This window comes from Lissotriton vulgaris, chromosome 11 (genome assembly GCF_964263255.1).
Source record: "Lissotriton vulgaris chromosome 11, aLisVul1.2, whole genome shotgun sequence".
In the NCBI taxonomy this organism is placed as follows: Eukaryota; Metazoa; Chordata; class Amphibia; order Caudata; family Salamandridae; genus Lissotriton; species Lissotriton vulgaris.
This window is the reverse complement of record NC_141699.1, coordinates 10,674,547-10,688,525: the sequence shown is the minus strand read 5'-3', so window position 1 is coordinate 10,688,525 and position 13,979 is coordinate 10,674,547. Positions and strand designations below refer to the sequence as shown.

Sequence of the window (13,979 nt, the reverse complement as noted above, 5' to 3'; positions counted from 1 at the left end):
CATTCCTGGGCCGGAAGTAGGGTGTGGTTGTTACTCCCACTACTTTCTGGTACCCAAGAAGGGCAAAGGGGGCCTGCGCCCTATCTTGGACCTACGGAAGGAGAAGTTCAAAATGCTGACTTTGGCTCCGGTCTTACCTGCCCTGGACCCAGGAGACTGGATGGTAGCGTTGGACTTGCAGGACGCTTATTTCCACATCCCCGTCCTGCCGGCCCATCGGCGCTACCTGCGGTTCACGGTTGGCCACGAGCACTTTCAGTTTACCGTGCTCCCATTCGGCCTTACCAGCGCCCCACGGTGTTCCCGAAAGTGATGGCGGTGGTCGCAGCTCATCTGCGCAGGTTAGGGGTTTCAGTGTTCCCCTACCTCGACGAATGGTTGTTGAACGCGGGCTTGCCCCAGACAGTCGTCAGCCACCTCCAGACAACGGCGGACCTCCTGCACCAGCTGGGGTTTTCCATCAACGTGCCGAAGTCACACCTGTGCCCCTCTCAGAAGCTCCTCTTCATCAGAGCGGTCCTCGACTCGGCGCAGTTTTGGGTTTATCCTCCCGAACAGCGGGCCCGGGATATTCAGGCTCTGATTCCAATCTATCAGCCTTTATCCCGGGTCTCGTCAGGTTGACGCTGCGGCTTCTTAGGCTGATGGCCTCCTGCATCCTTCTGGTGCATCACGCCAGGTGGCGGATGCGGGCTCTCCAGTGGGACCTGAAGTTTCAGTGGGCCCAGCATCAGAGCAACCTGTCCGACCATGTCATGATCCCGGAGGGCACTAAGACGAGATAGCTGCAGTGGTGGCTCACGGACCGCGATTGGGTCAGCGGCAGATCCCTCTCCCTTCCCCAACCGGAGCACGTAGTTGTGACGGACGCGTCCCTCCAGGGCTGGGGAGGCCACATGGGAGAGGCAGAGATCAGAGGCCTCTGGTCTCTGGCGGAGTCCCGGCTCCATATCAACCTTCTGGAGCTGCAGGCGATTCGTCTGGCACTGAAGGCATTCCTCCCCTCTGTCCGGGGGAGTGTAGTGCAGGTGTTCACGGACAACACCACCGCCATGTGGTACTGCAACAAACAGGGCGGGGTGGGGTCGTGGACCCTCTGCTAGGAGGCTCTGCGCCTCTGGCAGTGGCTGGAACATCAGGGGGTGACCCTGGTGGCTCAACACCTGGCAGGTTCTCTGAACCACAGGGCGGACGAGCTCAGCCAAAGGTGCATGATGGATCACGAATGGCGTCTGAACTCGGACGTGGCGCAAGGCTTCTTTCTGCAGTGGGAGAGCCTTGGTTAGATCTATTCGCCACCGAAGAGAACGTGCAATGTCATCAGTTCTGCGCGGTGGAATTTCCAAGGCAGCACTCGCTCGGGGACGCTTTTCGTCGCGAGTGGAGTTGCGGTCATGTTGTACTCCTTTCCGCCTATACCACTTCTGCCCAGAGTGCTGAAGAAAATCAAGCGCGACCGGGCCCAAGTCATCCTTGTTGCTCCCAACTGGGCGCGAAGGTACTGGTATCCCGAACTACTCAGTATGTCCTTCTGTCGCAGCAGCAGGGGACGATCCTCCACCGAACCTGTCCAGTCTCCACCTCCATGCTTGGAGATTGAGCGGCGACAGTTGAGGCCATTTGACTTGCCTCCTGAAGCGTGTACTGTGATTCTGGCAGCCAGGCGTCCCTCCACAAAGTCGGTATACGCCTGCAGGTGGAACACATTTGTGGCATGGTGCACAGCAAAGGCTGTGGATCCTCTTAATGCCCCTCTTTCTCAGGTTCTCCTCTTCCTTCTTTCTCTTGCCCAGCAGGGCTCTGCTCTGGTCACTATCAAGGGCTACCTTTCTGCCCTTTCCGCCTTCTTAAGGCTACCTGATCAGCCTTCTTTGTACAAGTCCCCGATTGTTAACAGATTCTTGAAGGGCATCACTCATATGTTCCCTCCTGTTCCTTTTGTGATGCCCCAGTGGGACTTGAACCTGGTTCTAACTTACCTGATGTGCGCTCCCTTTGAGCCGCTGCATAACTGTCCTCTCCGTCTTCTTACGCTCAAGACTGCTTTCCTGGTTGCCATCACCTCTGCCAGGAGAGTGAGTGAGCTCCAGGCTGTTTCCTCCAAACCTCCTTTCCTTTCTGTCCATCCGGACAAGGTTGTGTTGCGGACAAAACCGTCTTTCTTGCCCAAGGTAGTCACAGCCTTCCACATCGGGCAGTCCATCACCTTGCCCACCTTCTTTCCGCCTCCACATCCCTCGAAAGAGGAAGAGAGGCTCCACCGTCTGGACCCAAAACCTGCGCACTCTTACTATCTGGATCGCACACGCCAGTTCCGGGTGGATGACCAACTCTTTGTTGGTTACGTGGGCGCTAAGAAAGTACGGGCGGTGCACAAGCGGACATCTCTCAGTGGATCGTGTTGTGCATCCAGGCGTGTTACTCTTTGGCTAAAAAGGAGCCTCCTGTTGGGCTGAGGGCCCACTCCACTCAGGCCACGGCGACTACTACTGCCCTGGGCCGAGGAGTCCCCTTGCAGGACATTTGTCAGGCAGCTACGTGGGCCTCGCTGCACACGTTTGCAAGACACTATTGCCTGGACAGCCAAGTCCGGAGGGATGGCTTCTTTGGCCGTTCCGTCCTCCAGGACTTTCTGGTGTGATTATTGGTTTGCAGACCCACCACCGGTGTTGATATTGCTGGGGTATCTATTCTAAGGTAAGGAATCTATCACAAACTTGTCTCTTTCAGATGCACAAGTCACTACTTGTGTAACGATATATCTGTAAGAGACATTAGTTTGTGATAGAGTCCTTACCGACCCATCCATCCTCCCCGTTCTGCGAACCGATATCTACGGTTAAGGTCATCCCCTTTCAGGGCCCTAGTTTCATGGCACCAGTGTTGGTTCTATCATGGCTCTACGTATCTGGCGCGGAAAAGCTGTGTATAAGAACTGACGTCAGCGTGCGAGGGCGGCGTCTAAGTACTTCGGTGATGCTAACGACGCCGACGACGGACGCGGAGCCGCAGATGACGCCTACCGACGCACAGGGGTATTGCTACGCAAAAGTTTCCGGATCGAGTCTGACGCCTGGGGATATTCTAAGGTAAGGAATCTATCACAAACTAATGTCTCTTACAGATATATCGTTACACCAGTAGTAACTTGTGCACCAGTGGGGAATGATCAGAGATGCCCCTGGTAAGAATGGAGATCCCTCCAAAGCTGGGTGGCTTAACAGAAGATGTAATCTATTCGGGACATGCTGCCATGGACCCCATAGAGGAAAGTGTATTGTCTGGCCGAGGTTTTGCATACTGTCCAGACCTCTATCAGGCCCAATGCTTTTAGGAAATCCGTCAACAGTTTCCCAGTAGTCTCCCCCGTCTAGGCGCGTGCCGGTCCAGGTCGCCATTAAGCGCCGCGTTACAATTGCCACCCAACAGTAGGTCACCCTCTGGCAGGTTTAATATGTGTGAACCAACGTCAGTGTTGCGGAGTGAAGTCTGGGTGGCACATAGAGGGATGTCACATTAAGGGACCTACCCTCCTATTGGCCCGAAACTGCGACAAATCTTCCAAGCGGATCATGCGCATCCGCATGAATCTAGAAGTGGAAGGAGTTGCGCACTAGAACACCCACCCCTCTAGACCCTCTTGTGAAGCCCGAGTGGGCCACCAGTCTATAACCCCCATCTATTAAGTGCACAGTAGGTGGATCCTTGTATATGAGTTTCCTGTAACAGCACCACATCCAGTGTCTGTCGTTTGAAATATTGCAGGACTATCCCACTTTTAACTCGATCCCCTAGGCCATTTACATTTCAATAGAGAAGTTTGAAGCGGCGCGTCAGCAAAGCCTCATCTTGATTGTCACCCATTTAAATATTGTGTAGAGTTGCAATCCCCACGATTTGCCCCAGGGAGGCCAGGTCGAGGGCTGACCATACCTCCCCCATCCAGCTACCACGTTGTAAACTCACTGAGCATGTACCTTAGCAAACGATATCCAGCATTGTTGTCTATCCTCCATGTATTAAGAAAAGCACCACATGCGATACTGTACCAGAAAACCAAAATCAAAATACAAACATACCCCTTAGAACATCCCGGATCACCCCCACCCTGCCTCCCTGCAACGTGGACGTGGAGCTGCCCACCCCCCAATTTTGCAGAGTGCCTGTGTACCCTGAACCAGTAAACTGTGTGAAAGGGAACCCTACACAGCCGGAACTTCCCTAACTCAAGAGCCCGGCCCCCTTTATTCTTAGCTATACGAGCTCGTTATATAACATGCTGCAAATTAAAGTCCATATCTGTTAAGTATCATATGAAACCTCCATTGATAGTCGTGTTTTGATCCATAACAAGTGGAGGAAGGCCGTGCGACCTACTCACCGTCGACCTGTCTCCACAGATTGAACATAGTATAGGCCGTTTAAGATCAGACCCTCACATATTATGGTAACCCAGTCTACACTGAGGCCGGTTATCACTCAGTGCCCCTCATGCATACGATACCAGTTCGCAGTCCATGGAAGATCGGCGGGCCAGCCACAGGGCACGGCTGGAATAGCTGTTTAAACGCCTTCTTCAGGGCTGGATCTTTCATGGCTGCTATCTTGTCGTTTCAAATGGCTAGGAGAATTATGTCTGCGCACCGGTGGTCCCCTAACCCTCCAGCCAGTTCCAGGTTTCCTCTGGGGTCTGAAAGAACCACGACCTCCCGCCGCCATCACCCTCAACTTGGCAGGAAAAAGCATTGCATATGTAAAGTTATGGTCACGGAGTGCTTTCTTCACTTCCAGAAAGGATCTACGCATCTTTTACACTTTCAAAGTGAAATCCGGAAAGAATGTAACCATAGAGTTTTCAAGCTTGAGCAGTGGGGCGGCAGGTGCCGTTTGAAGGATAATGTCTCTGTCACGGAAATGAAATATTCTCGCCAAGATAAGATGTGGAGGGGTGCCTGGTTTCGGGGAGCCTTCACGCACCCAAGGAGCACGTTTGACTGAGAAATATTGTGACAGGGTCCGGGGCCGTAGATGTTTCTGAATCCAATCTTCTACAAAGAGGTCTATGGCTTACCCCTCTGCCTTCTCGGGAACCCCCAAAATGTGCACATTGTTTCTGCTTGGTCGCCCCTCGTAGTCTTCCAGCTTCGCTTCTAGGTCTGACGTTTGCACTTGGAGACGTTTTACAGTCAATTCCAGCGATTTGAGGGTTTTTGGAGTGTTGACACAGTTTTCGGTCGCTTTAACCCTGTCTCCCAGGTTGCGCAGGTTGGGAAGTTTGAGAGTGACCTTGGAAGCCACTGTGTCGATTTTTTAGTTTCTTTTTTAGTTTCAGCGCTGAGCAGACCCCTGTATGGCAGCCATAACATCCACTAGGATCGGGGCCCCCTCCTCCACCTGTTCCTTTCGATCTTGTGCTGCGACTTTCTCCTTCGTGGCATCCACTTTAGAATGAGCAAATTTTGCCAGTTTCAACAGATGGGTCTGTTTGGTCCCCCTCGCAGTGGCCATGTTGGTGGGGTTGCCGCCCCAACAGATCTCCAGTGGCCCTTGGAGTATTGAGGCTGCAGGCGTGGGGGTCAAGCCTGACCAAAAGACCAGTGAAAAAGGGTTGATGTTGAGTACCCAACTCAATAGCACCGACAGTCTAACAACACCTCCGATGCCTTAAAAATAAGGGCCACTACTTGTTAGTGAAGCCTCCAAGCACAATTCAAATCATGTCAGCCTCCTGGCTCGCTGGTAGCTAATCTGTTATGCCAGGCCACAGGCAAGAAAAAGGACTTGTAGAAGCAAGACAGTCTCTAGGTTCAAAAGTTGCACTGTTAAAATTAGCTGGATTTGTGTTCCCTGTGATGCCAAGTGTGGCCTGCATTTTAATATTTCTCCCTGATCTGAACACGGCTTTCCAGCCCCAGTTGGGCCGCTGTGGCGTATACCGTTGTCTCTGGGGGAGGGGAGACTGATAATGTTCTCAGATACGGCCTCCGGGGGAGGAAATGTGGCAGGGGCCTTGAGAATTCAGTGCTATGCTTGGATGATGAAGGGGAGGGGAGAGGAGGTCTCCGCGTCCCCTCCCCCGCAGTGGAGCGCCAAACCGCAATCACAGCTCGTGAGGTCTTCTGAGGCCCACTGCGTGAATCGGAGCTCCTCTGGATGCACAGGCTAAGTGATGGGTATCAAAGATTCCCCCAGGGCCACCGCAGGGCTCCAGCAATGACGGTGCGGGAAGTGCAGCGGTCGGAGGCACGGTGAAGGTGTGTAAGGCCAGTCAGGTAGGACGCGTTTCCTGCACCCACAGGTCCTACCTCACAGCTCGAGTCTGCACAGAGTGACACTTCGTTCCGGCGGCGCTGGGGCTTCCTTGTCCTCCAAGCTCGTCCCGAGGCTCGCAGCGATATCTTTGGAGAAAGTGCCCTTTTTCTGCATGATTGCCCCCACTTTTTACTGAACTCCTGATTTATTTTGACTGAGTGTGCCCTGGGTTACTGCTAATCACGTTCCCAGGGCCAATGTTCTTTCCCTAAACGGCATTGAAGACAAAATTCAATTGGCACTCTCTGGCCACAGGTCAGCCCCTGGTAAATGGTACCCCACAGGTACCCAGTGCTCTGTGACCAGAGAAGGCCTCTAGGGCTGCAGCACTTATTGTGCCACCCTTCGAGGTCCTGAGAAGTGTGGCTCAATGGTTAGAGCGGCAGACCCTGATGCAGAGGTCTAGCCATGGACCAGGGTTCAATTCCCACCTCGGCGGGTCTTGGGCTCAATTTCCGCGGACCTGATAATTCTCGCCTCGGTGCCTATTCTAATCATGGTTCCCACTCAGCAACTCTGGGAAATAGCTTGCTTAATCTCCACAACGGCCCCAACAACGCTAGGAGGCCTGGCTTCACCTTGGGGGTGCCCTGGAGTGGGCACTTCACAGGGAAAAGCCAGGAAGGGTTCCACAACGGTATGTGTACAAGCGCCTGAGATACCCCTTCGGGGGTCGATTCAGTGCGCTATACAAATACTACTCCATTTACATTTACCCCGGCACTCTCACACTGCCTTTGCAGGCTGTGTGTCCTGATGCACAACAAAGTGAAGAGTCCACATGGCACAAATCCCTGTGTGCCATGCCTACAAACCACTGCCCTGGCATAGATCAGTCACTCCTCTAGCTGAATCACAATACCAGTGGTGAGGGTACAGGTGCACGAGCAATGTACCCCTACAGTGTCTAAGTCCATTCTTAGACATTGTAAGTGCAGTGCTGCAATGAAGAGAATATGGTGCTGGGAGTTTGTCATCATTAACTCCACAGCATCATAATGACTGCACTGAAAACTGAGAAGTTTTGTATCAAACTTCTCAGCACATTAAACCCACACTGATGCCAGTGTGGGATTGAATGAAAAATGCACACAGATGGCATCTTAGAGAATCCCCCTGGAAAAACGACCTACCACTAGTGTGCAGGCTGAGTGGCTGCTTTCAGCTGCCACCACCAGACATTTTTCTGGACCCCTGGATCGAGAGCCGGCTGCTCTCGGGGGCCTGAAACAATGCACATCCTGGGACGAGGTGCCAAGCCTCCTCCCCAGGATGGGCAAGGTCCACGAAGGGGAAGCTTCAAAGGCTTGCTGGCTTTGTGAGCTTCCCCAGGCCACTTACTGCTTTCAGCAACTGGTCCCCACTGGTTCTGACCCCACTTTGGGCGGGAAAAAAAGTGAGGAAGAGATGTGTGCCCACCTCTGCCAGCTCCATCCCTCAGAGGGGGGAGGCGAGGTAAATCACAACTCTCAGTCCCCGCCATCTTGCATCCCCTTCGTGGATCCTGCCACCGTGGGGGAAGGAGGCTTAGCACCTCGCCCCAGGATGTGCATTGTTTCACTCCCCTAAGAACTACAGGCTCTCGACCCAGGGCTCCAGAAACATGGCTGATGGTGGCAGCTGAAGGCAGCTTCTCAGCCTGGACACTAGTGATGGGTTGTTTTTCATGGGGCATCCCTAAGATGCCCTCTGTGTGCATTTTCCATTAAATCCAACACTGGCATCAGTGTGGGTTTAATGTGCAGAGACGTTTGGTACTGTGGAGTTCGTAATGACAAACTTCCAGTACCATATACTCTTAATGGCAGTACTGCACTTACAATGTCTAAGAATGGACTTGGACACTGTAGGGTACAGGGCTCATGCACCTGTACCCTGACCACTGGTATAGGGCACCCTGCTAAAGGGATGACTGATCAATGCCAGGGCAGTGGGATGTAGGCATGGCACAAGGGATGTGTGCCATCTCAACTCTTCACTTTGTTCTGCACCAAGACATGCAGCTTGCACAAAGGCAGTATGTGAGTGTAAAGGTTCAGGACCTCTAAGGGTGGCACAATAAGTTCTGCAGCCCTTAGAGGCCTTCCCTGGTCACAGTGCATTGGGTACCATTTACCAGGGGCTGATCTGGGGCCAGAGATGCCAATTGGATTTTGGTTTCAGTGAAGTTTTAGGCAAAGAACATAGACCTTGGGTACCTGATTGGCTGGAGCCCAGGGCACACTCAGTCAAAGTACATCAGCAGTTCATCAACAAGTGGTGGCAACTATGCAGAAAGAGGGTACTTTCTTACACTTATTGATTTCTGTGTCTCCACCCTTTGAGTTTCTTATGGCACTTTCTTTGTTTTGGTGGTGATTATTTGTGGTTCCTAGAAAGTTATATGTTTTTAGGTGTTCTCCTTTTAATAAAATAAATCACAAACTATTTTAGAGGTCACAAATTGAAGTAATTTCCAGTACCACAGGTAAGGTCGCTAGATCAAAGTGGACCCTGGACACCACCGTCCCTGCCTTTGTCCTGTCAGTCAGTCTAATTTAGGTATAGAATTCAAACTCTTCTATTATAGCCAGAGACATCTTAAATATCTCCCTTAGGATAGCAGTGATTATGTAATGCTCTAGGATATACTGTTCTCTAGTGTCTGAGCTATAAAAATGTTCGTGGTTTATCCTGTGACTCAGGTGATGCTAGATCTTCTATCCGCCAGTGTGCACCATACTTTAAAGTGCTGTTGTTTCTTGTAAAAAATCAGTTTTTCCTAAAACATGAGAACTGACCGGACATTCACCTAACTGTTATTTGTTTTATTACTCTTTCTGAGTTTCTAACTCCACACCACCTCTTGGAGTAAGTTTTGACAGCTCACTTTTTCTCCTCAGACATTTGAGTGCTTAAGGGAAACACTTGTTCATTACCTTACAGTGCAACAGTTGTGTGTGTCCCAAAACACCAGTGATAAACGAAATTCACTCTAACAATGTGTTACTTTTTAGTAACCCCTGACAGCTTGGGTCTCCCCAGAAAAGGGCCACAGATGGATATCTAGCACTAGTTCCTTTTTCAAACAGACGTAGACCAGTTGTTTGTTTACGCCCATTTTAATGTGAAGTGGAATCTAAAATAATGCCACTTGTATGTTTGAAGGATTTATTTCTTTTAGAATAAAAATTGTCCTGGGAGGGACAAATAAGCAGAGATTTATTCTTGTGTTATTGAATTTCATAAAGATGCGGATAATGAAGAACCAGGATTACATGTAAGTTGGTTTTCTTAAAAGTGATCTTACTTCATGGAGCTGTGCATATTAGTTGGAAAATAATTTAAACTACAAATCTACTGTTTAAAGTGCATATTATAGTTGAAAATGTAGATTTTGAGGTAATTGAGAGAGATGCATGAGAGAGTTGTGGATTTCTAAGTTCATAACAGCTTTGAATAGAGTGTGCATAAAAAGAAAGAAATGCTACGCTCTTTCCAGCACCCCACTTACACATAGGGGTAGGCCAGACGTATGAAGCTTATGTACACATGCTCTTCATGTACACCAAGTGGTAGCTGGTCAGAGTTCAAATTCTTACAGATGTTTCAGTCCAGACAAAGGCATGGACATCTGGTATGTTTTACAACAAACGGTAAGGTAGAGTTTGTACAGTTTGCCAGAACATGGGGACAACTGTATCATTCATTGGCAGAAGAGCAGAGGTCTGGATGATTGCAAAGGAGGGATCCACCCCCTTTGATACTCTAGTTGGGTGTAAAGTGGAGTGTCAGTAGAAGCTGGTGATGAACATGCGGAGTACAACTGGCAGTTTTCTAACGCTCTCAGTTTGGCATCTTACGCTGAATGATTCAAGTAGTTTACCATGAATGATTTGCAGGACCTTTTTAACCCACTGTTGAGCCTTTGACTTTAGTGGTAAAGAGCCTTGCGACACAGTCTGCCCTCTTAACACTTGTGCGTTGTGTTTACAGCTCAGTGTCTGAAGGCATGCCACCTCTTGCACGGAGAGCTTTATATCTGCATCCGCCTACCCTGAAATGTTTTTTGTCTGTCTAACTCAGGTGTTGCCTGTTGTCCTTTCTGAACCGCTTGTTTTAACAGCTTTGCACAAATGAACCTTGTTGTTTGCAGCCCCAGCCGCCCTGTTTCAGAACTCTCAGACTTCCAACAGTGCTCCAAGACTCCAGCCAACGCCGATCGTCACCACTGCTGCTAACCTGGCCACGCCTGTGAAACCGCTGGGCACACTGGCACCACAGCCAGGCCTGCCCCAGCCACAGGCCCCCCAACAAACCACCCAACAGAGCGTGCTGCCCCAGAGGCTGGTTCTCGCCTCTCAGGCACGGTTGCCCAGTAAGTGGCCCCCTGCCCCCTCTCCAGGTTTCTCTTGCCCTCTCACTGCTGGAGGTTGAGTTATGAAACACCCTCAAATGTCGACAGATTCTGTTTTTTTCTGGCTTGCACTGGGCTTTGTCTCACATTTCGTATTAGGCGCAGGTCACTGGTGTGTGTCTTGTCGGTTACGTTCTTGAGTTTCTTTAAGCACAAATCCTGTTTAGGGTGCAGTATCTTGTATTTCTGCGAATATGGCCTCTAGTTTGAGTAATGGGTAAGAATGTGTAAATGAAAAGCTCTCCATGCCCCTGATCAGCTTTAAGATGAGAACATGTTGGGAAATAATTTGAACAAAGATGCATTCAAAGCAGAGTATGCTCAGGTTATCCTTGGAGCACAGTCTGCATTTACTTCGCATACAGATGGACGTCCCTGTTGATGTCCACGTGTAAACAGTGGTGCTTTACAGCTTTCTACCCCATATGGCTGTTTGTTCTTTACAATTAAAGGTTTGTTTCTGGTCAGAGTCCAACTAGTGGTAGTGTTGAAAAATGATGGGGCTAAGGCTGCTGGAGATTTCACACTTGCAAGACTAGGCCTCCTAAAAGGAGGGAAACAGTGTTGTTATGGTACCATTAGATGGTATTTTAAATAACTCCTATTGATGAACACAGAGCCTGTGCGGAATGCATAGGTTTTAAGAAGCTGATTTTGTAGTTAATGTATAGAGCGAGAGAGAGGATCTGAACAGTCAGCCTTATCGGAGGAAAAAGCATAAGAGTGTAAGTTTGTGGGCAGTGTGTGACAGTGGTGGAGGGCAGAAAATTGAGGTGGGGGTAGGGGCTGGATACTTCCTTGTGTTGTATATCTAGTACACTTTAAGGAGCAGCATAAAAGAAAGCTATGGTTATTGGTAGAAAGGTTATTGCAGGAAACAGGTCAGGAAGGTTTGTTTAGGTTGGTTTTAAACAGTTTCTTGATCTGTCTCTCATCGGGATCTTTATCAATATTTATAAACTTCCATTATCACGTTTTTTGTGGGATACTAATAACACTTAACAAAAAAATTGTTGAAACAAATTTGTCTGAAGGCAAAATTTTGTTATAGGCTAGGTATAGTAGTGCACGGTTCATTTTATTTTTGGGCTCTGTGATTTAAGAAACTCCTAACACAAGCTGTGCTTTTTGGGTTTCTCATTGAGTTCTTGGGTTTCTTTTAATTAAACATTTTCTGTGAAGGCAAAGCAATTTTATTTTTGTTTTTTCACCAGTTTTTCCTCCGCATTTGCTTTTTTCACCATGCTTGCAGCACTGACTGCTTGATCTTGGCAAGTGCCCCTCCTGTGACGGGGAAAAGTCTTATGAAATAAAAACGTCTTTACCTCCATTAACACAGATGCCTAGAATACTGGTGAGCACAAGGAAGCTTGACTTGACACTAGCTTCAGTCGGACCATTCAAGCTGCTGCAACAACTTTAATAGAAGGCTCCTCATCAAGACAGTCATTTTCTGAAATGTAGTTTTCTTTCAGATTCTTTCTGGACTGCATAAAAAGCAGAAGTCTCTGTCTTCTCTACCGCTCTGAAGAAACAACCATTGGACTTTAAGAGAAAAAAAGCTTTACAAAATCAGGCTACAAACTCACAGCACTTCAGAGTCTGATGACTATTGAGGCCTCAAATGGGCCTCTCTGTGACTTCCATGGAGCAATTTTTTTGTGAGGGTCAAGAAGGCAGGAATACAAAGTGACACTGAAAGAAGGTTTTGAATCGCAATATCAGTATGGAAAATAATTTGTTGGACCATTTCCTATTGTGTGTTCAGATATTGGGTATTCATCAGACTCATCCTTTCTCAACTTCATTGTTAAAACCAGATGCCAAGCGAACTACTCAACCTTTCTTTGTCAGGGCCTTCCCTCTTTGGGTCAGTCCGGAATGGTAACATTTCCAAAAAGAAGACAGAAGTCAGCAGCATTAGAACCTTTGGCTTTAAGAAAACAGTAATGCATGTACTTGTACTTTGCACAACTATTAAGTTCCGGGCGATCTTTGGCAGAGACAGCACAAGCTGCCAGGACTGAGAAGAAGGACCGGAGTGGGGCCTCTCTTTTTCCTGCCGTATCCCCCGAGGAAGTACTTCTTCCACATTGTAGAGGTACAATGATGCCTTCTACTCCCTGAAGAATCAGGTTACAATTCACCTATTCTGTATTCTTTATACATTTTTTCACGTTTTCACCCCTAATGGTCCTGACGAAAGCCTATTGACCTGTCGGCAACTTAAGGCTGAAACATGTTGACCTTTTTAACCCACGAATGAAGTGCGCTCGAAACCCTAACTCATTCTAAAGCTGCACGAATTATCTTATTAATTGTCCGAATCCAGAATCATTAAAACTTCCTTCTCTGGCTGTCCGGACTTTATTTAAATCACCACTTACCTCACCACTTATCGATGATCACTACTGCCTTAAACCAAAGGTAAAACCTCCTGGTGGAGGGTGCACACACAAAAAAAACGACCCGATGATTACGCACGCACGTGTAAACAAAAGCGGGGACACATTATATACCACTACGAGATTATTCCAACATACACGTGTATGAAGGTCTTTTTTGGGAGATACCTGCTTACCGACCTGCAAAACCTTGGTTCAAGCAGGACTAGTGATCCTCCCCCCCCCCTGATTATGAGGTACTCATTAAATGCAAGAAGATCGACAACGTGCTAAAGGAATTCAGGATTCCAACCAAACCTCAATAGATATGGCCATCAACAATTAGACGAGATTGTGGAGCTAATTAAGATGCTCCCAGAGGATGATAAAAAGAGAGCAAAGTCAATCATCCAAGATGGAAAAATTATTGCGAACACCTGCCTAAAGTCAGCACTGGATTGGCTGATAAAGCCTGTAGACAAATGTGTACAGGCACAACCCTCACACATGCCTGGCTCAGGATTTCGGGCTTCAAGCAGGAGGTCCAAACCACAATCCTAAGTAAGCCTTTAACTTTATTTGACCACAAGGTAGACGAGTCCTTACTACAAATAAAGAATGGCAACGAGGTACCTTCAAGAGGGGAGGAGATAATTTCAGAAGGCTCGCAGGAAGGGGAACTTTCCCAACAGGGCAGCAACACCAAACTCAGGGTAATATACAGCAGGCAACCCAGCAAACCGAATACCATTCTTGACAACAACCTGCAAGGCAGCCCTTTCGTGATAGAGGAAAGATTAGAGGACAGTCCTTCGGGGTGGGAGCAAGCACCAGATGACTCCAGAACGAAAACGGGCCCCCACATAACACCACTGGGAGGCCAAATA

At 48.9% G+C, this 13,979-nt stretch overlaps 1 protein-coding gene across 2 annotated transcripts in view; it reads left to right on the top strand.

The window, feature by feature from the left end:
- The window catches only part of EP400 (E1A binding protein p400), a 657,563-nt gene that overhangs the window by 277,263 nt on the left and 366,321 nt on the right, over positions 1–13,979 (top strand). The window contains exon 24 of one of the 2 annotated variants that reach the window (XM_086942654.1): positions 10,448–10,669. The exons of the other annotated variant lie outside the window; for it this stretch is intronic. Within the exon in view, the coding sequence (XP_086798780.1) occupies positions 10,448–10,669 (222 nt within the window). The remainder of the gene's footprint in view (positions 1–10,447; positions 10,670–13,979) is intronic. 2 annotated transcript variants of the gene reach the window in all.